At 39.1% G+C, this 27,361-nt stretch overlaps 1 protein-coding gene across 1 annotated transcript; it reads left to right on the top strand.

Annotated features, from left to right (window-relative positions):
* The first annotated feature begins 3,118 nt into the window (after positions 1 to 3,118).
* Positions 3,119 to 27,085, top strand: LOC146526183 (adhesion G-protein coupled receptor G2-like). Its single transcript, XM_085180715.1, has 14 exons — positions 3,119 to 5,599; positions 8,168 to 8,313; positions 12,770 to 12,839; positions 13,022 to 13,163; positions 13,694 to 13,813; positions 16,545 to 16,670; positions 16,813 to 16,858; positions 17,026 to 17,120; positions 19,908 to 20,023; positions 20,359 to 20,627; positions 20,775 to 20,865; positions 21,149 to 21,278; positions 23,224 to 23,380; positions 24,310 to 27,085. The coding sequence occupies exons 1-14, from the start codon at positions 5,592 to 5,594 to the stop codon at positions 24,402 to 24,404; spliced, it is 1,611 nt and encodes a 536-aa protein (XP_085036841.1). The 5' UTR covers positions 3,119 to 5,591; the 3' UTR covers positions 24,405 to 27,085.
* The last annotated feature ends 276 nt before the right edge of the window (positions 27,086 to 27,361 follow it).

Here is a 27,361-nt window from a genome sequence, read left to right as displayed (position 1 = left end):
ACTTTACCCGAGTCATTTAGACAGCCGTTAGCACATGATTCTCCTTATGGGGACCCGATGTGTTTAATATGCTGCTGAGAATATAGCCCAGAAGAAGCGTATAGTATAGCTTTTATTTTGGAAAGAGACATTTCTCTGTAATAAACTCTCTTTTCCAAAGATGAGTGATTCCTCAATCAGATACAGGGCTCGCAAAATCGCTAGCCCGACGTCCCGGGGCTTTTTTCCAGTCGGGCTGCCAAAATCTATCTCTGCCCTGCCCGTCGGCCTATCATAGGAAGGAAAAATATATGTCAATGCTTTTGCATTCTTTGGGAAATGTAGCTGGGTAATTATGTCATTGGCATCGGCCACTGTCAATATGTGACATATTGAAATCGCGTTTGAATTTGCGCTTGTTTTTTGCTTTCACTTTGCAATCGCGCGAACTGTGTATAGAGAGCGACAGTACTGATTGGTGAGTGATGATAATTTGCGCACCAATTCCTCTGACATCGTCTTATCAATCGTTAGCTTACTATGCAAACATGACAAGTGAAATCTCCTGCAGCTTAAACATGTGAGAGGTTGATCGCGCAGAGAATCGCTGAGCATTAAGTGAGTGCGTGTGTAAAAGCAGCAGGATGTATATTTTAGTTCTGCTGAGCCAAATAAGACAGGTCAGGGTGAAGAAGTGACAGCCAAAGAAAAGCTTACCACAAAACGGAAAAGTTATGACAAATCAGACTATAAGGCAAAAAGAAAGTGCAGCTTTATGGTTTCATGGACAAAAGGATTGCTGTGGCTGCAACATGACGAGCTAAATAACCAGGTCTACACATAAGTGGTCCGCAGGTGCGCATTCGCTGTCAAAATAAAAAACGTGCACAAGATAAGAAGTTGCAACGCGTGTTTGCGTACATAAGATTTTGTGGAGGAGGACAGACATTTGTTTAGAACTCTTAAAGATGTCGAAGAAGCTCCTTTAAGCAATTACTGTGATGTTCCTCCACCTCCAAAGAAATGTCAGGAGTCCGAACCACAAAAGAAGCGCGTATTCTCGGAAAGGTGGTTACAGGAGGTGAGCTGGCTTCAAACAAATGATGAACGCACAGAGATATGGTGCAGAATGTGCCGTGAAAATTTAATAAATGACAAATTAAAAAGGCATGAACTTTTTTTTTGTATCGAAAAAATATCGAACCGTGACACCAAAGTATCGAACTGAACCGAACCGTGAATTTTGTGTATCGTTGCACCCCTAATATATATATATATATAATTGTTTTTTTAATTGCACAAATAGTATGTATACACTTAACTGGACCATATGCTGTTTTAACCAACTAAAAATGTCAGGGCCAATTTTTATTTATATATATTTTTTTGTCCAGGGGTGGGTGCAGAAGACTGTCAGGGGGGATTTGTGATAGATCGATTGCACCAAGTGAAACTGAAGGTTTACAAGAATGTAGTGTGACTAGATTTGATGTGTAGTTTGGAGGCACTAGCAAAATGACAGAAGGCAGAACTGAAGGTTGCAGAGTTGAAGCTGTTACGATTTTCATTGGGAGTGACCAGAATAGACAAGATTAAACACAGATCTATCAGTGTGAGCTGTTTGGAGACAAAGTTAGAGAGGCAAGGATGGGATACTTTGGCCATGTGGAGGGATAGTGGATATATTACACAAAGGATGTTGGAGCTGCCAGGGAGAGAGTAAAGAAGAAGACCTCAGGGGAGGCATGCATCATAGAGTTTAGAGTGGTCTTAAAGCCCACAGACCTTCCACAAATTTGTCTCTTAAATTAAAAGGTTTCATGTTCTATTATATCTCAATAAAACCTAAACCTCATCAGCTATCATCTACCATTTTAGTTTTTTCGAATCATTTCTGTCCACTATACAGGATGAAGTGCTGGCTTCTCTGGTGGCTGGTGTTTTTTGTGTCACACCGACCCTCTGCATGTCCTCCCCCAAAAACAGACTGAACACAATGGAAGATCAAAGTTCAGGAGGTCAGGGTTCCTGCGAGGATCAGTGTCAGAAAGGTAGGCTGCTTTCATTTTGTCCGAAGGCTGTTGTTTCCATGCTTCAGGGTGAAATGTCTCACCTACAGATCTTTGTTCTTCTGTAACACGAGTAAATCAGAATGTACCAAAGTTTTCAGGTGGAAATGTGACAGATTCTGTGGGACTCAATTAACTTGAATTTAGTGAAAATGTGCATATATTTTATTTCTTTTATTTTACAGATGATTCCTGTTGCTGTATGAACCATGTAGACAACATTCTTAAAAAGGGAAGCCTTGATGACGCTATCAAGTAAACTCATTCGTTTTAAATCATAGCATAGTTTTTTTTTTTGATTGTTTTTACTCTTTTGGAGTTTAATGCTTTTAAAAACTCTTTGATCAAATATGTATGTAAGAGTGAACGACAGAGAGTTGAGATTTTAAGGTATTTAAGACAGTTTGTGGTATGAAAATAATGAAAGTCTTTACAACAACCTAATATTTTCTTGTCCTTTTTCACAAGAGCAATTATGCAGCTAGAAGAGTTTCTAGAGGAAGAAGAAATAAAAGGAAGTGTTTCATCAATGAGTTCTGACAATGTTGTTACCCTCGTGTATAAACCCAGTGTTTCCTTTCCACAACCTTGATGTCCAAACCATGAATGAATACCAGATGACGAAGTCTGTTCCTGACCTTCCTATACTCCACTTTGATCCCCTGAGATACACATCCAGTGATGGCTGTATCATCAGAGAACTTCTGAAGGTCACAATTAGAGGTGTCGTATCTTAAATCGGATGTGTAGAAGTTAAAGAGGAAGGGAGAGACCACCGTCCGCTGAGAGGGCCTCCACCTGGGACACACAGTCCTGAAGGTTAACATATTATGGGATGTTTTTGAGGTAGTCGATTACCCATGGAGTAAGGCAGGCGTGTCAAACAGTCCGAAACAGACTCCAATGTAGCCAACAGTAGGTTTTAGAAAATGTGAAGGGTAAAAAGTTTTAGACTTAGCTGTGTTTTCATATCCTTTGCTCTTAATACAAACCTCCTTCCCTTCTATACTACACTCTGGAATGAATTTAGTATTATAAATTAAATTCTAAATGGGGGTAATAATTACAGAACAGTAATTATCTGCCATCAACAAGGCATTTTCTTCCGGAGAACTGATGCTCACTGGATACTTTTTCCACAAAGGAAACATCCCAGTAGATCAACAGTTCCTGAATTACTCAGTCACCAGTGGGTTGCTGCCATGTATTTGGCTTTTTAGACGTTTGCATTAATGAGCCTTTACATTACTGCCATCTTGTGGCCACAGTTGGCTATTTTCTCTGAAAGCGTTTCATAATCTTACAAAACTGCAGCTCTCGTTTTGAGGGCATGTTCGTCTCCCATTAGCAAAGACAGGAGCTGGTCAGGTATGACAGGTCAAACTGTTTAAAAGCTTGATGATACATTAATAACATAATATATAATGTATTTATATGGTAATCGGGAGATCATTTCGTGGTGTTTTATTGTTTCTTTACCTAAAGGAATGGTTTGAAAAGTTCCTCCACCACTTGCCATTTTCAGCTAACAATAGATATTTTTTGGATATACAATAGGTATTTATTCAACTAAAGAAGTACTAATACTTTATCATTCTTCAGCCAGGAAGGAGTGCAGAAAGGTGAAGATGTCCATAAAGCAGGCAGAGACCACAAACAGTATGTTTGTTTTATTTTGATTCAGTTTTTCTTGTTAAATTGGTAAATAGTGGAGGAAGATGTTTTTTTGTTTGTGTGTGCTTTTATTTTTTATTTTTATTTGTATTTACGTCCATTCTCTTCTGCTTATTCTCATCAGGGTCGCATGATAGCAGGGGGGGAAGAGGGAGGGGGCTGGAGCATATCCCAGCTACCATAAAGCGAGAGGCCAGGTACACCCTGGACAGGTCACCAGCCTGGCATCAAATTCAGGCATTTTATTGTTATTCATCATTTACGATGCAAAAATTAAAACTAATAAACTAATAAAAATATTTTTTCTTCATAGTTATTTAAAAAGGAAATGATAAACCAATACACAGGTTGACATACATGTTGTTTACAAGTTCTTCCAGGCTTCAATATTAACTTGATAACCTTGATAACAGGAAGAAAATCACAAAACATACAAAACTGAAAATTTCATAGTTTATGTTTAATTTGATTGTTTGTTTGGTTTTTTGTGGTTTTGGGAGGTCCTAGCAGTGAAATACAGCACTTAGCCTCTGATGACAAATTGGTTTAAATTAAATCTAATTAAAATATAGGCATGACTTCTTTAGATATTTACAAGTGAGGGACCATATACAGAGGGCTAGAACAATACTCACCAATCAAACTGTCTCTAAATGTGAAAAGCAGATATTTCAGCCAAAACTTAGAACGTCTATAAAAAAATTGTTATGGGCTGTTAACAGAATTTGGGGTGAATGACACAACCAATTTGAAGAGGACTTGGGAAAAGGAATTAAATATAGAGATCAGTGACGAGGTATGGGACAAAGTTTGGGAGAATGCTAAATCTCTGAGCGTCTCTAATAAAGTTAAGGCAATCCAAATTAAAATCAATGCCATAAATACAATTCAGACCTTTCTCCGCTGTGCCCTAAATGTAAAATAGAGGTGGGCAACCTCACGCACTGTCTATGGTCCTGCCGGAAAATACAATAATTCTGGTTCCTCATAAAGTGTGAACTGGATAAGATCTTCACCACTGACACTGAATGCAATCCACTGTGTATGCTACTTGGAGTGGCAAACGACAAAATTAGGGGGAAGTTTGGAAAGCAGCTCTATGCACTGTTAGGCACAAGGAAAGGTGTCCTCTTGAACTGGATCACGGACACGGCCCCATCTAAGACTCAATGGCATCGGATGGTATTGGAATATGTGTCACTAGATTTCCTGACATGCAAGCTACATAGTCGGGACAAAAGGTTTCATAAAATATGGGACCCATTTATGGCGTATGTCGGTTTGGATATTTCTGCTATTTTCTCACGGGCCTTGGTATAATGCAAGCAAGTCACTGCTATTCTACATATATGTGTTGTTAATTGTATCTCATAATCAAAATGTCTGGATTTTCCACTTATTTCTCTGTATTCATGAGCCGGGTTGCCTGTTTGTTTGTTTTGTTTTGTTCTGCTATGTTGTTGTTGGTTTTTTTTTTTTGGTTGTTTGTTTGTTTAATCTTGGTATCAGTGTAAAGTTTAAAACTCAATAAACACACAGTTATATATATAAAAAAATCCTATTAAAAGTATCATCTAAAAAGAAACTTAGTGCTGAATGTTTCTATACAATGTGAATACAGTCCAAGTCCAAGTTTCACTAATTTAATGTCAGCCTGTATTTGCTGGTCACTGGTGTGTCCATGAAAGAAGAGATGAATATATTTTTAGTTGTCTGTCAGCCGATGCTTCCTCTTTTTTATTCAAAGAGTAATTTACATGAAATGTCAGCAAGATCCAAACAATCTTTGCAGAGTTACTCATTTGTTTTTTCCCTGCTGGCACATCAGCTCTGCTCCTGATTCTGCTCAGATAAAAGGGACTCAGCACCATGCAAAGGTAGGTTATGCTTTGGCTGTCTTTATGTTAAAGATCTAAATCAGGTTTTGGCCTTTTCTTCCATAGAAATTTACTTGGTAATATGAAGACATAAATGTAAATACTGTAGCTCAGGAGGAAGAGCAGGTCATCCACTAATTGGAAGGTTGGTTGGTGCTTCAATCCCGGCTGCTACAACTGCATACCAAGTGTCCTACGGCAAGATAATGCCGTGTTGCTTTTTGAGGAATCCATCGGAGTTTGATAGTTCAATAGAAATCACTCAGGCATATAAAAAGGGCTTGCATGAATGAGGCATGTCGTGTGCTTTCAGTGCTCCGTGAGAGTAGAAAACTGCTACGTAAGAACCGGTCCATTTATTATGTTAATGTTTAATATCAGGAATTCTGTTATTAATATAACTTTTAGTAGTGGTAGTGTAAGAGATGCAGCATAAGTGGAGTCAACCTATAAAATTTGGCTTTTTCTGGCCTTTTCCCGTCTTTGTCACGGTTCGCTTGAGGACTCACACGCAGGACTCAGAGGCACAGTTGGCATTTATTACAGTTCCACCAGGTGTATATACAAATAGTGCAGGGGTAGTGCTATATACAAAGCAGTGACAGGGAAAAGGCTCCGGGGAAATCCAGGTAGGGAAAAGACGCTTGCTCTTCTTCTGACTCTCTCCTATCGTGACCAGTCTCTCTCCAAACACTCACACAATAAATCTGCTCTGGGAATGCAGGGTCGGGTCCAGGGGATCTATGTACGGAAGGAAACACACGTTAGAGGTTTTGCGCAGGGAAGCAAAAGAGAACTTGCTCAGAGCCGGGCTGCACTGACCGAGTCACACACGAAGGCTGTGTCCCAATTCAGGGTCTGCAGCCTTAAAGGCCGCATTTTAAGGCCGATTACATCACCGTGACGCGACGAAGGCTGTCCCAATTCGAAGGCTGCTCGAAATGCGGCCCTCAAATGCGTCCTTAATTACCCTGAATTTTAAGGACGTGGCGGTGTAGACTTCGTGGCCCAACATATCCCAGAATGCATAGCGCGGCGGTGGGTGTGGATAATTTTGAGGGGCGCCGGAAGAATAAACTTTAAGTAAGTGCTGAATATCATGTCAATTATTTATGTGCAAATGTTTAATAACGAAGAACATTAAAACATTACTGTTGGCCACATGTCAGCAAAGTTATGTGACATTAGTGACGTTTGTACTAACTTGGTTTTAAAGCCTTTACTTTAAAATATACGCCGTTCAATAGCTGAGCTTAATCAGAGAATGATCAAAGCTCATGTAGAAACAAACAAACAAATGAACAAAAGATTTTCTCCTTCATTTCTGTCAAACAAAGCTGTATGTAACGTTTCCAGCTGTTAGTATCATGGTTGCTAGGCAACCTGGCCAGCGCAACGGAGGCTAGACCGTCCCATTTCACCAGCCTCGCACTTCTGGCCTTAGCGGTCTTTAAGTACGCGGCCCTCGAGGATCGTTGAGGCTGCGTACTTTAAGGCTGCAGAGCCTGAATTGGGATACAGCCAATGATCCAGCGATGAGTAGAAGCCACTCCCTGGCTTAAATGCTGGCTGCACTGATGAGGCCCAGGTGTTTCCTCTTCAGAGGGGCGTGGGCCGAGGGCGTGAACCCACCATGAGTTCCGCCCTGGCGAGAGAGCGAGAGAGAGAGAACGCTACTAGTCAGCGGCCTGCTGATCCCCTGGCCGTGACAGTCTTACTTGGAAGGTTAACCTCCTGAGGTGTCTTGTTGTACTTCCTGCTGTTTCTCTTCTTTGGAACTAATATTTCTTGTGTTTCCACTAAGACTAGAACTCTATTACTATTTAGATGTATTACTATTTATTATTTTCTGAATTATTATTAACAGCAATGAGGTCGATATTGTGAAGAAGCAGGTCTGCTGATTCCCATATTGCTCTTTCTAAGAACAATATGTAAATAATATGTAAATAATATATAACATCCTGTTGTGTGTCACCCATTTTTGACTCACAGCAGGTTGTTTATGCATGGGCTTGAATGTGACCATGGAGGAATGTCCCCAGTTAATGTGGGAATTATTATAAATTTATTCCAATAATAAAACAAATAAATAAATTTTGTATAAAGAGTGGGCACATAGGATTATTTGTCTGTTGTCACTGTGTGGTGCTGAGGTCAGCTCCTGTAATCACAAAGAGAAGAGAATTATCACAAACTGCCAAATGTGACGTTTGTTCCTGAAAGCTGAAATAAAGTCTAGACTTTAAATTTTTTGAAATGGAGAGCTGCAAATATCACATAAAAGTTACCAGTTTTGGTTCAGTCATGATGAATCGTGGTCGATGAAGCATATGGAGATAATATCAGCAGTGCTCTGATCAGCTGCTTTAGCATTCTTGATGAAAACGTGCAGACTTACGTATGCAATTTTGTGACCCAAAATTGAATCAGAATAATTCAAACTTCTTTTCAACCCACATATTTGACACAAACGGTGTGTCAAAGGGTGAACATCTTCCATGAGATAGCCTATGATTGGTTGTGAAGCACAGGCACTCCTTCAAGTGAATTCTCTCTGCTTCACAGGATGAAGTGGCAGCTTCTCTGGTGGCTGGTGTTTTTTCTGTCACGCCAACCCTCTGCATTTCTTACTCCAAAAAAAGACTGCAACACAATGGAAGCTCAAAGTTCAGGAGGTCAGGGTCCCTGCGAGGATCGGTGTCAGAATAAAGGTAGGAGGTTTTAATCAATATCAATGTCAATTGTATTTCTATGGCACATTTAAAAGCAACAAAGTTGACCAAGGTGCTTAACAATTAGTTAAGAACAATAGAAGGAAAAATACAATATATTTAACGTAAGAAAAAACAAACAAACAAACAAATATAAAAAATATAAAACAAGTCTGATGGTACATGAACTGAAATTGAATTAAAAGCCAGCATAAAAAAGTGAGTTTTAAGACGGGGTATGAAAGGCCGTATAGACTCTGAAGTATGAATATCACCTGGCAAGTTAATCCAGAGTCTAGACCCTGCACCTGCGAAGGCCCGATCTCCTCTACGATTGAATCGAGACCTCAGCTGTACTAAGAGCATCTGGATAGATGATCTCAGTGCTATTTTGGGGTTATACATGTTGAGGAGTTTGCTTAAATAACTAGGCGCCATACCATTTAAAAATCTTAAAATCAATACAATAATGGAGAGGGAGCCAGTGTCAGTTGCTAAAATTGGAGAGATGTGTTCATATGGTAAATGGTAAATGGCCTGTATTTGTATAGCGCTTTTACTAGTCTCCCCTAGGGACCCCAAAGCGCTTTACACACCCAGTCATCCACCCATTCACACACTGGTGGAGACAAGCTACTGTTGTAGCCACAGCTGCCCTGGGGCAGACTGACAGAAGCGAGGCTGCCATATCGCGCCATCGGCCCTTCTGGCCAACACCAGTAGGCGGTAGGTGAAGCGTCTTGCCCAAGGACACAACGACCGAGACTATCCGAGCCGGGGCTCGAACCGGCAACCTTCCGATTACAAGGCGAACTCCCAACTCTCGAGCCACGATTGCCCACGATTCATACAATCAAACACCTGTTAAAAAGGGAAGGGAGCCACCAGGCTGAAGAAGGAGTCCTATCGGGCTTGGTTAGCCTGTGGGACTCCGGAGGCAGCCGACAGGTATCGACAGGCCAAGCGGAATGCGGCTCGGGCAGTGGCTGAAGCAAAAACTCGGGTGTGGGAGGAGTTCGGAGAGGCCATGGAAAAAGACTTTCGGACTGCCTCGAAGAGGTTCTGGCAAACCGTCAGGCGTCTCAGGAGGGGAAAGTGGTGCTCTACCTGCACTGTGTATAGTGCTGGCGGAGCGCTGCTGACGTCGACTGAGAAAATTGTCAGGCGGTGGAAGGAATACTTCGAGGACCTCCTTAATCCCACTGACGCGTCTTCCAAGGAGGAAACAGAGTCTGGGGATGAGGGGAATGACCCGCCAATTTCTGGGGGCGAGGTCACTGAGGCAGTTAAACAACTCCTTGGTGGCAGAGCCCCTGGTGTTGATGAGGTCCGCCCCGAGTTCCTGAAGGCTCTGGACGTTGTAGGGCTGTCCTGGCTGACACGCCTCTGCAATGTTGCGTGGAGATCAGGGGCAGTACCCGTGGATTGGCAGACCGGGGTGGTGGTCCCCATCTTTAAGAAGGGGGACCAGAGAGTGTGTTCCAACTACAGGGGGATCACACTCCTCAGCCTCCCCGGGAAAGTCTATGCCAGGGTGCTGGAAAGGAGAGTTCGTCCGCTAGTCGAACCTCTGATGCAGGAGGAACAATGCGGTTTTCGTCCTGGTCGCGGAACACTGGACCAGCTCTTCATCCTCTCAAGGATACTTGAGGGTGCATGGGAGTTTGCCCAACCAGTCTACATGTGTTTTGTGGACTTGGAGAAGGCATTCGACCGTGTCCCTCGGGGTGTCCTGTGGGAGGTGTTGCGGGAGTATGGGGTGTCTGGCCCATTGCTACGGGCCATTCGATCCCTATACAACCGTTGTAAGAGCTTGGTTCGCATTGCCGGCAATAAGTCGGACTCGTTCCCGGTGGGTGATGGGCTCCGCCAGGGCTGCCCTTTGTCACCGGTTCTGTTCATAATTTTTATGGACAGGATTTCTAGGCGCAGCCAAGTGGCGGAGGGCTTTCGCTTTGGTGGCCTCAGGATCTCATCTCTGATTTTTGCGGATGATGTGGTTCTGTTGGCTTCATCGGGTGAGGGCCTCCAGCTCGCACTGGAGCGGTTCGCAGCCGAGTGTGAAGCAGCAGGAATGAGGATCAGCACCTCCAAATCTGAGGCCATGGTTCTCAGCCGGAAAAGGGTGGAGTGCCCACTCCGGGTCGGGGATGAGGTCCTGCCCCAAATGGAGGAGTTCAAGTATCTCGGGGTCTTGTTCGCGAGTGATGGGAGAAGGGAGCCGGAGATCGACAGACGGATTGGGGCTGCAGCTGCAGTAATGCAGACGCTGCACCGGTCCGTCGTGGTGAAGAGGGAGCTGAGTGTAAAAGCGAAGCTCTCAATTTACCGGTCGATCTACGTCCCTACCCTCACCTATGGCCACGAGCTGTGGGTAGTGACCGAAAGGACGAGATCGCGGATACAAGCGGCGGAAATGAGCTTCCTCCGAAGGGTGGCTGGCATCTCCCTTAGAGATAGGGTGAGAAGTTCGGCCATCCGGGAGGGGCTCAGAGTAGAGCCGCTGCTGCTCCACATCGAAAGGAGCCAGCTGAGGTGGTTTGGGCATCTGGTAAGGATGCCTCCTGGGCGCCTCCTGGGTGAGGTGTTCCAGGCATGTCCCACCGGGAGGAGGCCCCGGGGCAGACCCAGGACACGCTGGAGAGATTATATCTCTCGGCTGGCCTGGGAACGCCTTGGTGTTCCCCCGGATGAGCTGGAGGAGGTGGCTGGGGAGAGGGAGGTCTGGGCCTCTTTGCTTAGGCTGCTGCCCCCGCGACCCGGGCTCGGATAAAGCGGATGAAGATGGATGGATGGATGGTTATTCTTTACAAAAATTAATTTCTGCAATGGCGGATATAGACAAATTGCTGTTGCTGTTAATCTAGTTTTTACATGCTTACATATACAAACACTGTCCCTCCATTTAAAAAGACAGAGGCGTCAGAGTAAACTTCTCCATTCAACACAGACGCTCTCACAACCTAAATCTCAACGCAGATGTCGGATTTGAATAAATTACATTTTTTTTTATTAAATCTATGTCTGCTGTATGCATTTTTTTATTCCTAAGTTGTGAGTCTACGCAGCAGCCAAAATACTGTCTTTGATTATTAACATTTAAAATGATCAAGGTACTTGAAAAGTAACACAAAATTAGCTGCCTTTCCAGAAAAACACCATATACTTTCAGAAGTTCTTGAGGTTTGTCTATGAAGGTTCTCAGTCATCCAGGTCATTGTAGTCTGAGGAGCCTGGAAAGAAAAGCATCTGGAGCTTCTTCAATTCTAAGGTCAAATGGTGGAGAGTCCATGAGCCTCTGGGGGGACACTCCCATAGGCCTTTAATCTGGAACTCTCCACCATTTGACCTTGGAATTGAAGAAGCTTCTCGGATGTCATTTGAAACGTCTTCAAGCAACTTGAAGAAGTCCAGATGCTTCTCTTTCCAAGCTCCTCGTTTCTGGGATGCTTAGGACTCAAATTACACTATATAATAGTGTAATTTGAAAAAATTAGTTTATATAGGAAATAGGAAATAGTTTATTTTGATGCATATGCTGTTTTTTTTTTTGCAAATTTGCACTATAATATTTATTTTCGTTTTTCCTGCAGTATATAAAAATTGGTGTATTTCAAAAATAAAACTATGAAGACACTTAAAATAAATTTCCTGTGGTGGGAAACTATTTTGTGCAACTTTTTTGTATTTACAGTTTTGAGGGATAAGCCTCTTAAATTTGTCTAACTAGAAATATATGTTAAAAAAACAAAAACGATTTTCAATTTTTTGGTAGTTTATTGCACTTTTTTGCAATTTATATAATTACTATGCACTTAATACAGACATATTATTACAATTTTGGCTATAATGGTTGTATTGATGTATATCAACTTGAAATGCTCCCAAAAATGGCTCTACAGCATGTAAAAATGTAATATAAGCTCCGGTGGACTTGGTTCTTTGGTAGGTCTTAAAGGGTTAATAGTGGGTTGCACAACAGCATGTTGAAAGCAGTTGGTACACAACCTAATGACAAGGAATTTAATAAGAGTAAAACATTAGGCCCAATAATGTGAAGAGCTTCCTTGAAAAGGCGAGAAGGAAGAATATCCTGAGGGCTATTAGAAGGTCTTAAATGATCAATTACTTCCGTTAAGACAGAAAAAGTCACAGGCTCAATTCTTTTAATAAAGTGCAGAGGAAGTCTCCATGGGAACAGTGGCACAGGGGTTAATCACAAAATTAAACATTTTAAAAAGAACTCGGGGCTTGTGACTGACCTGTGACTAAGATGCTTGTTTCTATGCTTTAGGTTTGAAGTGTCTCTCCCACGCATCTTTGTTCTTGGGTAATACAGTAAATAAAAATGTACCAGAGTTTACAGGTGAAAATGGGAGAACTCCTGTAGGACTTTTAGATATTAAATTAATATATTGAATGTAGTAAAAATGTGAAAATTGATGTTATTTTACAGATGATCCCTGCTGCTGTATGAACTATGTAGACAAGATTTTGGAAAATGGAAGTCTTGAGGAAACTATCAAGTAAACACTCTCATTCCAAATCACAGCATACTTTTTTATTTCAATTGTTTGGAGTTTTATGTACGTAGGAGTACAACACAGAGTTAAGATTTTAAGGTATATAAGGCTTATAGTGTAGTATAAGAATTAATGAGAGACAGCAAAATGAGTCATGCTAATATTTTCTTGTCCTTTTCCACAAGCACAATTGAGGAACTAGAAGATTTCATAGCGAAAGGAAAAATAAACGGGCACCATTTATCAATGACTTCTGACCATGTTGTTGCTCTCAAGTATGAACCCAATGACATGTTCAATGGCTTCGATATTCATGCGAGTGATAAGGTATTTAAAAAAAATCCGATTTCATATTAATTTAAAAATGATTGTGACAGTAATTAACTTGCTTTAAAAGGATGTGCATACATACATTCATTTTCTGGTTATGATTTTTTTTTATATATGAAAATATTTATTATTACTGTAAAGAAAAAAGATGGAATGTTTGACATTGGGAAATCAATAGGATCAATATAACAGTGTACATGTATATTGCTTACATTTTTCATAAGCAACAAAACAGGTTGTATATTATTACTTTTGCTATGGAACACCTCAACATTTACTTTATAGATTAAAATTTGGTGCTGCTTCAAAGAGTATGAATCTTAATGATGTGTTATGTAGTTCCAGATTAGATGCTTAAATATATTGAATTATTTTCCTAATATTCATTATCAGAACATTATTTTAGTTTTTTTGCAACAAAGAAATCATACCCATCAGTCTTAGTTGAGAGTTTCATTGTGTTATTACAGGCATTCACATGAATGAATGTTTCTCTTCTTGTTTTTGGCATTGTGTTGATAATATAGGAAATATCATATGATCCTCTTCCAAGCAGCGCAGTGAGCGTTCAGCTGCCGAAAGAACTGAATCCTGGACGGAACAACACGATTGTGTTCCTCAAGCTCAAGTGGCCTGAAAAGAAACAGGTCAGGGAGATGATTTTGTGTTATAAAATTTAAATGTTGTGTATGTGCATAGATTTCACACTGCTAACTCAACTTTGTTTGCAGACCATATGAACTAGACATATGCACCAGAAATGCTGACTTTGAGTGCACATTATCTTCAACATTACATTTTTATTTTTTATTTTACAATTTTCATGGGTCATGCTAGACAACTAGCTTAAATGCTGAACTACTAATAAAATAATTAAAGTAAAATTGCACTGCAGTAACTTATTGTCCACAAGTTTTCCATTACCACACAACATAAATCACAATAACTTACAGTTGAAATGTATCAGCTGAGGAGGCACAGTGACTTTAATGTGTGGGCTTAGACCCCCAAGTGTCATGGTCTTGGGTCATGTGACCCAGTGTTTCTGAGTTTCATGTTATTTTGTTATTTCATCTGTATTCGAGTTTCTTTTCAGTTATCTAGTTATTCGGTCATGCGTAGTTTGCAGTTTAGTTCATGGTTTATCAGGTTCCCCATGTGTCACGTCTACGTCTCCATGTTTCCTGTTCTATTTTGAAAGACTCCAGTGTTCTTTGTTCATTGTGTTTTAGTTAGTGATTAGGTTCATGTGTTTCAGCTGTGCTCCCATGTGTGGGATGGGTTAGGGGGTTAGGGTTAGGGTTAGGGTCCCAATCAAGCCCGAAACCCTGGCTGATTGGGACCCACACCCAGTTTCACACCTTGGCTCAGGCGATTAGAGGATCATCAGGGGGTCCTTTTGTCCCTCTGTGGGGGGAAACTCCCACTAGGTTTATATCTGGGACTCTCCACCATTTGACCTTAGAACTGAAGAAGCTTCTCGGATGAGAGGTGAAACGTCTTCAAGCAACTTAAAGAAGTCCAGACGCTTTTCTTTGCAAGCTCCTTTGATTACGATCATATAATTTTACCAAGGAATTCAAATGGACTGTGCTCTGATCTCTGCACATCATACTAGTAAGATAAACACAACAAATTATTGTGAGTGCGAAAATAATTGAATTTGAAATTCAGTTTAAAAATTTTTATGCTGTTCTTAAAAATTATTTTTGAGTACTTCTGTTACAATTCCATTTTGCATAATCTGTCATGATCCTGGGTCTTTTGACCCAGCGTTTTGTGTTTTCTATTATTGTGATGTATTTTGGTTCTGGTTTTCTTGCTCTTTGGTTTTTGGATCTGTGCTTCCTCAGTTTAGTGTTTAGTCATTTCTGCCTGTGTATTCCTCTGTGTAAAGTCTGTGTTTCTTAGTCTGTGGCTTTGCATGTGTGAGTTCCTGTTTTATTTTGAAGGTCTGTGGCTCTTGTCAGTGTTTCTAGTTTCGCTTCCCCTTGTCTCGTTATGTCCAATTAATCCCAGCTGCGTCTCCCTCCTGTTTCCCATTCCCTGATTGCCCTGTGTTTTCGTGTGTGTTGCTGGTTCGTCTGCGTGATCTCCCGCCGGCTCATGGTTTCTCTCAGTGTCTCCCTGCATCTCTGTTTTTGGTTTCAGGTTTGTTTTGTTAGTTTTTCCAGTTTAGGTTGTATTCTCGCCTCGCCTCGTTTGTTTTCACCCACCTTATAAAATAAAGCTCACTCTCATCAGAAGTTGCATCTTGGGTCCTATTCTCCAACTCCACACATCTGCCATGCCAGACGTAACATGATCACTCTAAATATGAACTTGCAGTCAACTTCATAGGTGTTGTATTGTATTGTTAGTGTGCAGAAACTGTTTTTGTACTGATCCTTTACTATGCTGTGTATTCAGGATTATTTAAAACTATTTAATAGCAATTTTCCCATCAAACACTAGCTCACATACAGTGCTTTTAGTGATTAAAGGAAAACTCCACCAATAGAGCCTTTAAGAGGCCCCTCATGACATAATAAGTTTGTTTTCAACATCATACCTTATGACTCAATTAACTAATGTTTAAGTAAGCTGTGGTGAAAACGTGGAATATGTCAATGTTTTCACCACAGGAACATTAATTTAATGTTTAATTTAGTGATATAATAGTGCAGTCATTTATTTATTTAAAAAATGCTGATGATGTGAGTAACAGTGCATTAGTTTCTAAACTTTTCTAATGCTGAGCTTATAAATTTAACGACCCCTTTGGGAGCTGCTCCAATTTTAGTGATAAGAAGAAACACACAACAAGGCCAGTGGCTGTAGCTCAGGAGGTAGAGCAGGTCACCTCCTAAGGTTGGCGGTTTGATCCCTGTCTGCTCCAGTCTGTGAGCCAAATATCGTTGGGCACATAGTAACCACAAGTTGCTTTCTGATGTATCCATCAGAGTATTAATGAGTGTAAATGAAACTGATTATTAATGAAAGTGTGAATATAAAGCACGTTGAGCATTCAGAGTAAAAAATCGCTATATAAGAACAAATCCATTTACCATTATTTTTTACATTTTGATTTTTTAAATATGGAGATATTAAGAGTTCAGCTTTCACACAGGCTGTAATATTTTACAAAACAAGATGTGGCACATTCAACCAACTGTGCAGAAATAGATGCTCTTTAGCTCTTTGCAATAATGCATAAAATGCGATTACAGTAAATACAATTTAATATGCAGTTTTATGTAAGAAGGTTTATGCCTAATGGAAAAAATCAACAACACCTTTAAATATGATGCAAATAATAGTAGATTTATTTCAGAATAGACAAAGCTTAGATTAATCTTTCTTGTGAAAACCAACTGATGAATTTGTGTTTTATTGTAGAGTATTTTAGGATCCCAATATGAAGTGTATGATCGAGCACTGGTTGGTCTGAGTGTGGAGGGCAAGAACATATCAGGACTACAGCAGCGTGTCAACATCACCATCAACCTTACCAAGAAAATAAATGTAAATGCTTCTGAATTTTATCATTTACTCTACTTTGGCCTGTTAACATTATATTATTAAATACATTTTATATTCAACAAATTCACATAAATTAGGTATGTGTAATAAAAACATGTTAACATGTAATATTTCTGCGACATAGGAAACCCAAAACGCCTTATGCCACTTCTTTAACTCGTCAAGAAAAAGTGAGTAACCAAGCTTCACATTATCATTAGTGTCTAACATGAATATTTATTTTATAAATCGGAGTCATTGTTGTTTGTGGTTTTTCTCAAGATCACAAAGGTGCGCTGATATGACCTGGATGTAAAAGCATCTTATGCATAATTGATCTCTTTGTTTGACTTAACAGTTTTCAGTCAGGATGGATGCATTACCCTATGGACACGTGGTGAAAATCATCTCACCTGTTCCTGTGACCATCTCACATACTTTGCTGTGCTCCTGGTAGGAGTCAACATATTCATTATAAAAAGTCTAAGTCAAGAATTATGTGTCTTTAGACTTAAGGATACTTCAACAACAAAACATTGACAAACACCTCAGTAATAAAATGTGAAATCTCTCTTCATTTATCTTAACAACCATTTTCTGATCTTTTTCAGAGTTGGCAGGTGTGTTACTAATACTCCAACAGGTTCATGCTGAGTTTGACATAGTTTAACTATGTGTTTCTCGTGCTTTGGTAAAAAGTTGTTCTTTGCTACTTTTTCCCCAGTAGTGATGCTGTGTGTGTGTGGAGAGGCAAACATAAAAACACAGATGTGTTTCTCTGTCTTTGTGAAGACATCAGTGATGGGAATAACGGCATTACAAGTAACGGCGTTACTAACAGCCTAATATATTAGAGGTGGGAATCACCATACATCCCACGATACGATATTATCACGATATTTAGATTCTGTACATAAAGGTAAACTTTATTAATATTCATTTTATCTAATATCAAAGTCTCACACTCAGTCTTTCTCTCATTTCAGTTTTATTGTTGACAAACTGAACGGTTTGTATTACAGTCTAGTCCAACTTAACTGAATCAACCATCTGGTACAATTATAGCTATTCTGAACTATGTAATTTATGAAAACTATGCAGCCCCTTCAGCAACTGAAGAATTTGAAAGTAAATTAAAACAAAATATAATTTTACATTAAATAAAAAAGTTTTGAAACTTAATGAAACTTAAACATGTCTTACATTAAAATAAGTAAACTGTCATGTTTATTGCTGCCAAAAACAAGTTAAACACATTTGGACAGTGAAGGAATGTCAGGATTCTTGCTCAGAAAAAGGATCAACATGCTCTGAAGTCAGAGCACAAAAACCTTTTTGTAACAAAATATCGATTTCTGCTGTCTTTGTATCGATACATTATTAGCAAACAAAATATCACCATACTACACAGTATCGATTTTTTCCCCACCCCTATAATATATACACGTTTTTTTTTTCCATCAATAGTTTTGTTACATTTACTGTCTAAGGACAGCGCTAGCAAGCACTCTCTGCTTATTACCAAAAAAAAAAAAAACCCTGCCCTTTCGTGTTGGTTGAAAATGCACCATGTCGACCAATCAAAAATGATATAGGTAGAAAACAGGAGTGATACACCTGCTGCTGTCAGACCTGCAGGTATCAGGCTGTGATGTTCTCCTTTGTAGTGGACAGAAATATTTGGAGTGGCACAAATAATTTGTGTGGCATCTTATTCAATCCAGAACAGCTGATTGTTATGTTAATAGTTTGAAATGGTTATAAAAAATCAAGGTAAAAGGTAAATGGCTGCAAATAACTTTGTTGTTTGCAAAACTTGTGCATAGGATTTTAAAATTGACAATTTATATTTGCATTTAAATTTATGAAATATGATTCATTAAACTTGTTTGTGGTTGTTACAGTAAAAAATATAACCTTTTCTACTCGGATTTTATGTTTTTTGTCTGATTGTAGATCAATTGTGTTAATACAGTACGTCGAAATGAAAACATAACTTTAAATTCAGACACGTTAGGTTGTGCTGAAAAGGATGATACCAAACAAGGCAAAGTAAATAGTTTTTCAAGGCAAACTGTCACTCAGTTACTAACTCAGTTACTTTTTTGAAGAAGTAACTAGTAACTATAATTAATTACTTTTTCAAAGTAACTTGCCCAACACTGGAAGACATCCACTGAATTTAATCTGCTCCTAAGTCCTTTAATTCAAAGTTTAACCATCATAAGAAATCACGTCCTAAATTAAACTAACTTTGATTATTTTAATCATTTATAGAGCATTTACTGAAAAACTTGGAAATTCAACATTTCAACCCTGGAGTGTTTTTAACGATATTACAGTACTTTTCTTTCTTCTGTTACCCATCCTAATATCTTTTTTCCTTTTCATTTAGATCAAGGTAGATCAAGGTCACAAAACTTGCCCTATATGGTTTGGGACCCATAGGAAAAAAAACATAAATTGAAAGTTAGTTTAACTTTAGGAACATGAATAGTGTATTTGCTAAAAGCTTGTTGGGAATCAGTTTGTTGGTGCAAATATATTATTCAATGCCCTTAAACCTGTGTTACTTTTGCCATTTTTCATGAATTGAAGAAATGGAAAAAAAACTGTGCTTTTGCAACAAACTGATAGTAACAATGATACAAACTAGTTTAAAATAAAATTATAAGAAGAATCCTTAGAAGCTAAATATAAAGAAATGAGGGGTGACTTAAGACTTTGATTGATTGATTGAATCTTTATTTTGAACATGTTGAAAAAGTACAACAACATAGAATTAAAAGAGACAAATGAACAAAGCAAAACAAAAGGAAAACGAGCAACCACAACTACAAATATAAATTTAATGTTCAAAAAGGAGCAGGAAGAAGCATAAGCTTTCATGATACTAACATTACTGCATGCTTAAAATGATACTCTGTCAAAATGGAAAGATGCCCTTGATCTGTATCATTCCTGATACTACCACTAGATGCCAAAACAAAAATCTCCACATAGTCATCTTTTCCTGCTACAAATGCTCACTTTACAACTCATGACTGTAATCTTTATTCCTCTGTTAGTGCCATCTGTACTCATCCAATGTTCATTGTTTAATTGATTTGTCCCCATCTTATCTGTGCAATTTTTCTCTAATCTACATCAGCTCTTTATACTTTGTGTGTCTTTTTGTTTTGAATTTTAACTCACAATGGAGATGCTGCAAAATAATGTGAAAGTGCATTTTCTCCACAGGTCACTGCTTCCCCATCACCTAAAGACCAGGAGATTTTAACATACATCACTCTGATTGGCTGCAGTCTGTCTCTTTTTACCCTGGTCATCACTGTTTTTCTCTTCATCACAAATAGGTAATTATCTGTTTTCTGATTGATGACATCCTTCAAAACTTAATCCTCCCTATTTCTAATAGCATCCTCCTCTCCTGCTCCCATCAACTCTTCAGCATTTGCTCTCATCAGTCTCGTCTCACTTATTGTCAATTAATTATCCTTTTTGTCTTTTTTGCATTATTTTAATCTTTTTCTCTAATCCCATCGTTTCTCATCTGTACTGTCTTTATTCTTTATTCTCTTTCCTTCTTTCTTCCTTACTGGATTTTCCAATTTTTTCCAAACAAAATATGACCAAATAATCTGCTTGAAAGTTGTCACTTACCATGAATCACAACTCCTGTATTTGCCAGAAAAGTCAGAGAAGATGTTTCTATGAGGGTTCACATCAACCTTGTGATTGCACTGATCCTCCTGAACCTGCACTTCCTGCCCAATCAAGCAGTAGCAGCACTGTCCTCCTCTGGGCTCTGTTTATACATGGCTCTTGCCCTTCACTACTCTCTATTGGCCACTTTCATCTGGATGGCCTTGGAGGGATTCCACCTCTACCTTCTCTTAGTCAAAGTCTTCAACATCTACATCAAGAGATATCTGCTCAAACTCAGCGTGGTCGGATGGGGTGAGTGGAATAATTTAGTCATGAAGCTGTTTATCATCATCATCATCTGAATAATTCAATTCAATTTTATTTATATAGCGCTAAATCACAACAACTGTCACCCCAAGGTGCTTTATATTGTATAACTGTTCAGTTCTTGTGTTTCAGGTGTTCCTGCAGTCATTGTATCAGTGGTGGTGATCATAAACAGAGGCTTTTATGGCCATGCCCCTCTGGACAACTCCAACAAAACTGCAATGTAATTCATATTTATTCATAAAATAACTATGCATCATACTTTCTGTATCTTGGCATGTTCACACTGTAGTCCTTTGTCATAAATGTAACATAAACGTTAGGCAGCAAACTCAGTTTCACCAAGCATCTAATGCTCTAAATTAAAATACTGAGAAGTTTCTGGTATATTTAACCACATGTATCCAAATCATCTGCAATAACATCTCTATGAAGTACAAGATGTACTTTTTAATTTCACAGAGTAAGAGACTAAAACATGGATCACCTACACTCCCTTTTTTTAGATGCTATATAACCAATAACAATGTAAAGATGGGAACTACAGTGGGACTGTTCAGCTTGGTGTTCCTCTTTAACATGTTCATGTTTGGAGCGACAATCAGACGTGTCTGGATTCTTCGCAAAAGCACAGAGGTACGGGCAGTTTTATGTTGCTATTGAAATTGACGTTTTCTATGTCAATATGTTCTGTGAAATCTCAAAAATGAAGACTATCCCTCGTCACCACTATTAATTTTATTTAATGTGCATAGCTTCCTTTTAAAGGTTAGACTGTAGGATGGGCTGTCTGTTAGCGTTTAAGTCAAAGTAAATTCTATGAAAATATTGATCTGATCACTTAAGTAGGAAAGGAAGTTATTAAATGTTCTTAATCAGTTTCAACTGCTTTGATACAGACGTCGACAAAATTGTTGGTAGAACCAAGCTGAACTTCATGCTCAAAGAACATCAGTGTCAGATCGCACAGATCTGTCGTTTGAGCCAAAGTGGGCTACATGGAGACAACCAAGGAGGACACAATTGTTGAAAACAAATCATAAAAAAGCCAGGCTGGAATATGCCAAACTACATGTTGACAAGCCACAAAGGTTGGCTTCTGGAGAGAAATGTGCTGGCCAGTGTCAGAAAGCTTGGTCTCAGTCGCAGGTCATGGGTCTTACAATGGGACAAAACACACAGCTAGAAACACCCAAGGATGGCTAAGAGGGAAACATTGGACTATTTTAAAGTGGCCTTCTATGATCCTATTGATCATCTTTGGAAGGAGCTGAAACATGCAATCTGGAAAAGGTGCCCTTCAAACTGGAAACAACTGGAGCAGTTTGCTCATGAGGAGTGGGACAAAATACCTGTTGAGAGGTGCAGAAGTCTCATCGACAGTTACAGGAATCATTTGATTGCAGCGATTGCCTCAAAAGGTTGTGGAACAAAATAGAAAGTTGTGGGTACCATCATTTTTGTCCAGGCCTGTTTCATCCATTTAATTTTTAAATAACTCAGTTGAAGCATGGTTGAAAAGCAATATCTGACATTCATTGGTTAAGATTTATAGTTTTTTTTTTTATTGATTATTACTTTTGGCAGATTAGTTATTTCTGTGACCATTGTGAGTTTTTCTTTCATTGACCGAAGGGTACCAACAATTTTGTCCACGTCTGTATTAATGAATTTACAACAGGAACCCTGACTGCCATTAGGTGTAGCACAACCTAACACACAAAACGACCACCAAAACGAGATAATCGACTACATTAGACACACACACACACACACTCTATAGGAATGAGAGATCTCTATCTATCTGTCGCTGAGGGACTGTCAAAATGGGGGGACATTTTGACATTAAAATATTGACCCTGTGCTAACTTGCATATGACAAATAAAACTGAAATCCTTGGCCCCATTGTCAGACCCCAAACTGGACCATTGGGCCCTTGGTTCCTCCTGGCACATGACAATTTTGGCCTCATGTGGTGAGAGTGTGCAAACAGTTACTGTTGGATGAAGGAACTGATAATATTCACTGTCCCCACACACATCTGACCTAAATTCAACAGAACACCTCTGGGACATTATGTTTTGGTCAATCCGATGCTGCCAATTTGCAGCTCAACTGTCCAAGAGTTCAGTGATTCCCTGGTGATCTAGGAGGATATCCCGAAAGACACCATCCATCGTCTCATTAGGAGCATGTGCATGTTGCCAGACAGATTCAGCAAAACGAATCAGCCTGTTGCATCATTTTTCCGTTTATTGTTTGGGCTCACTGTGAAACTAGACCTGTGTAGGTAGATGATATTATTTTTATTCAAATAGCATGGCATCCTTTCGCTTCTAACACATTAATCAGTCCATATCAGCATTGATCTTTTTTTTCCCAATGAGATTTTCTTTTGCCATTGTTGCTGTTATGTTGTTCCTCTAATTATTTTGAGCAATGCATTATATTTGTAGTCATTTATTTACAAAGGAAAAACAACACATACCTTGATTAGTAAAAATGATTCTTCAAACACATTTATCTATCTGTGTGAAATTGTATATAATCTCCAGTGTAATTGTATATTTGGCAAATCAGTTTGGGCAGAGTAACCGTGACAGAGCCAAGAAAGACATTTGTACCCTGCTGGGAGTCATGACTCTGCTCGGCATTACCTGGGGCCTGGTCTTCTTCTCTTTTGGCTACCTGACCACTGTTGGCCTCTACCTCTTCTGCATCCTGAACTCATTTCAAGGTCCGTATAACTATTTTATGTGTTAGGCTCAGTTCTGGGCTCATATTAGTGCTATTCTACCTGCCAGGATTATGTGATATAGTGTAAAGCTTTGATTCCCAAAGTTGCTGCCTCTTGGGACATGAAAGCTATGCAGATGGGCAGGTCATCTAGGGTCTTTGCCTTATAATATAAAGCACCTCGAGGCAACTGTCTTTGTGATTAAAGATTGTTTAATATTAGCATATGTGTAAAATATTAAATGAAAAGTTAAAATTGTGTCAATAATGAGCAGCAATTTTATTAAAGTGTGTTATTATAATGTGTCATTTATGGTAATCCTGCATTTTGAACCCTACTAGTTTTACTATAAAGTTCTGTTCCTGGTTATAGTCCTGAGTGCTTTCCTTCTTTAGTGTCTGTGAAGGTTCTCAGTCATCCAGGTCATCGTAGTCAAAGGAGCTTGCAAAGAAAAGCGTCTGGACTCTGGACTCTCATCCGAGAAGCTTCTTCAGTTCATGAAGAACTGAAGAAGCTTCTCGGATGAGAGGTGAAACATCTTCAAGCAACTTAAAGAAATCCGGACGCTTTTCTTTGCAAGTTCCTTTGACTTCCTTCTTTAGTCTTTTTTTAGCCTCTTGTTAGTTTCTATCACCCTCTGTCTACCCTTCCTTGTGTGTCGAGCACCTTGTATTTATTTCATTCATGTTTTTGTGTTGTTTGTTTGTTTGTTGTCATGAGTTCTTCTTCCTTTCTTGTCTGTTATTATTCTTTTCTCAGCCATGTTTTGTTCTCCCCAGCTATCTCCATTCCTCTAATCACCTCTCCATCCTGCAGATCCTGACTGAGCGTTGATTTACTGCTTTTATTTTCAAATGTGCGTACTCATTGCATCTCCTGTACAAAGTCTAAACATTTGCTTCTCTCTCTCTCTTTCTTGTTCCATGCAGGTTTCTTCATCTTCCTGTGGTTTATGATGTCACTGAGAAAGGCTAAAACCTCAGTTACTAATACAAGCAGTGAAACACGAAGCACCAGCACCTAGCTCACACACAACTACCAGTAACCCAAGAAGTGCCTATGTGTTTCCTTTTAACATGTGTAAAGTAATATAAATCTACAAACATTCTTTCTTCTTAAGTTCATGTATAAAACAATGTATCAGATAAGACAGTGACTGAGACTAAAAAATGTACAGGAATGTATTAAGTGGGAAGATTTTAACAGCTCCACTTTATTTTGAAGTTTTCTTGTTATTAGAATAGAGTCTTTGTGGCAAGGGTAACTTTCCACCGGATCATGTAACATATGACGATAACTCATTTGAGCGTTTTTCATTTTTGGAGCACTTCTGAGAGTAAAAATTGAAATAGCGATGCAGGAAAGAAAGGCCAGAATAAGACAGATGATAGATGAAGTGTCTCTTCTGCATCCACTTTCAGAGATCAGAGGTATAACAATAGAAAATTGCTCTTTTTATTTTTCTGTCTTAAGTCACATATTCACATTTCTATATACCAGCTCATATCTAGGTTTTAAATGAAACTCACCTGGCATTAGTTTAGTGTTTTAGGAGGCTGTTGTGTTAATTGCATGAACAGCATTCTAATGTTCTATTGTAATTGGACTGTTTTGAGGTTTATTTTATATTAAAAACATTGTAAATCACTAATGGCTGTGGTGTCAGTAATAATTGTAATAGCTGCCTTTCAATGTTTAATTATAAAGACGTTATTGCAAACGATTTTTTTCTTGCTAACCCAGTTTATGACTGAAAAAAAAAATAGCTGTCACTTCAGGAAAAAAAAAAGAATCTTTCGGTTGATATTTTTGTAGAATAGTTAGTGGCAATCTAAAGCCCAAATCAGTTTTGTTCAGTATCATTATCAAATTGTATATCATAGTTCAAATAGCAAAACTGTACATGTTTTCATTTGGTTTTTAAATTCTATTTAATTTCATGTCTATTACACAGAGTAAAAGATTAAATTACTGGCATCCTGACAAGTAGATAAGGGCCGGTTGGCCCTTCACTTTCAGTGGCTGTGCTGCTGCAGTGGCTCCCTGTCTGAGGTATTGCCAGCATGTCGGGTTTCTGCGGCCAGAGTGAACCCACTTGGTAGCTCACTGGGTTTGGCTTTCTGTCTGTTTCCAGTGTCACTGTCGCTACTCCCCTGTCTATGGACAGCACGTAGCGACTCCTCTCTGCTAGTGGTGGACCTTCAGGGTGTCCCTAGCTCAGCCGTCCACTTCAGCAGGCTCAGCTGACACTCCCTCCTCTGTCTGTGGACAGCATGGGGCGACTTTTGGCTCTGGGACTGGGCACATCACATCCCTAGCTTGGCCTGCTAGGCTGTGTTTTCCTGGCGTATTGCCGGCTTTCATTAGGATTAGCCTTCTAACAAAGTTAGGGTAAACAGTGAAACCTCACATATAACCTATTCTGCTCATATGAAACATGGACCCAACATAATTTGCTCCAAAAGTCACTTTTTAAAGTGCACACACTATCTGGGTCATAATTCAATTCAATTCAATTTTATTTATATAGCGCCAAATCACAACAAAAGTTGCCTCATGCCGTGCTTCCTGTTTTTTTTTTCTTGATAGTGCTTGTCCCGTGTTCAGTATACTGAGTTTTGCTTCTCTTTTGTCTTGTCATGTCAGATCAGGTTCAGCTGTGGTTGCAAATTCCCTCGTTACCCTCTGTGTATATATTGTGCGTTTTCCTTTGTTCCTCATTGGTTTTTCTGTGTGGCAAGTGTCAAGTCAGGTATTTCATATTTGGCTTTTCTGGTGCAAGTTTCGATGTCCATGTCCGAGTTTAATGTTTCAAGTCACCATGTCATCCTGCTTTCAGAGTCATTTATTCAGGTTTTAGTTGTTTTTTTCCAGTTTAGGTGTTGTTAGTCTTCGTTTCCCTTTTGCTTTTCTTTTGCATTATTTGAGTCATCAATAAAGGCTCGCTCTTAGTTTAAGTTCAGTTCTGTTTGGGTCTACACTCACTCTCCACTGACATATACTTACTTTCACTTTAAATCATATGTAGGATGTTATTTAAGTAGTTTAGTTTAGTAATCATATTTATGATATTTAAAAACAGGAACGTTAATCTTCATTCATAGAGGCCAGTTTTGGAAAACTGTTAAAATACATTCTTTTATGCAACAGACTTTCACATACCAGTTTGTTTTACTCATTTTGACAGTACTGCTAATTTATTTGAAACTTCCCTGTTGATATACATTTTTGTGGTAAGGGGTTTACCGTTCCAAGACCAGCTTGCATAGGATGACCACACTTCTGAAGTTTTATTGTTTTGGGGCACTTCTAAGAATTATACAGTAAAAAGAATCCAGCATGACTGGAAAAACAGCTTTCTGTTTTCTAATTACAGAACAATAAATAAGTAATATTGCTCCATTCTGCTCTGACCTCTGCCATCATCAAGGCACTTTCTTGCAGAGAACTGATGCTCTGCATATTTTCTCAACAAAGGTAGTTGTCTGGAAAAATCCCAGTAAAAAAAAATCCCACCAACAGCTATTGCTTAAATCATGTTTTTTTCCCCCATTCTGTTGCTGTTTAAACTTCAGCAGATCATCTTGATCATAGTCTGCATGATTAAATGCGGGTTGCTGCCATGTATTTGGCTTTTCAGATATTTGCATTAATGAGCAGTTAAGCAAGTGTACCTAACAAAGTGACAAGTGAGTGTAGCGATCTCTCCTTTCATCCCTGCCTGTCAATTAATATGTTCAACCAGCGTTTACATTACTGCCATCTTGTGGCCACAGCTGGATATTGTCTCTGAAAGCTTTTCATAATCTCACAAAACTGCAGCTCTCGTTTTGAGGGTGTGTTCATTTCCCATTAGCAAAGACTGGAGCTGGTCAGGTATGGCAGGTCAAACAGTTCAAAAGCTTGACAAAACATTAACAACATAATATGTAATGTATTCATATGGTAATGGAGAGATCCTTTCATGGTGTTTTATTGTTT

Source organism: Neolamprologus multifasciatus, chromosome 1 (genome assembly GCF_963576455.1).
Source record: "Neolamprologus multifasciatus chromosome 1, fNeoMul1.2, whole genome shotgun sequence".
NCBI lineage: Eukaryota > Metazoa > Chordata > Actinopteri > Cichliformes > Cichlidae > Neolamprologus > Neolamprologus multifasciatus.
The sequence above is the reverse complement of the archived record's forward strand: the minus strand, read 5'-3'. Positions and strand labels throughout refer to the sequence as shown.

Excerpts from the sequence above, each read along its gene's own strand:
- LOC146526183 (XM_085180715.1), top strand. Across the intron at positions 13,814-16,544 it reads AGTGGCCTGAAAAGAAACAG|AGTATTTTAGGATCCCAATA; the intron begins GTCAGGGAGATG and ends GTTTTATTGTAG. Across the intron at positions 20,628-20,774 it reads ACTCAGCGTGGTCGGATGGG|GTGTTCCTGCAGTCATTGTA; the intron begins GTGAGTGGAATA and ends CTTGTGTTTCAG.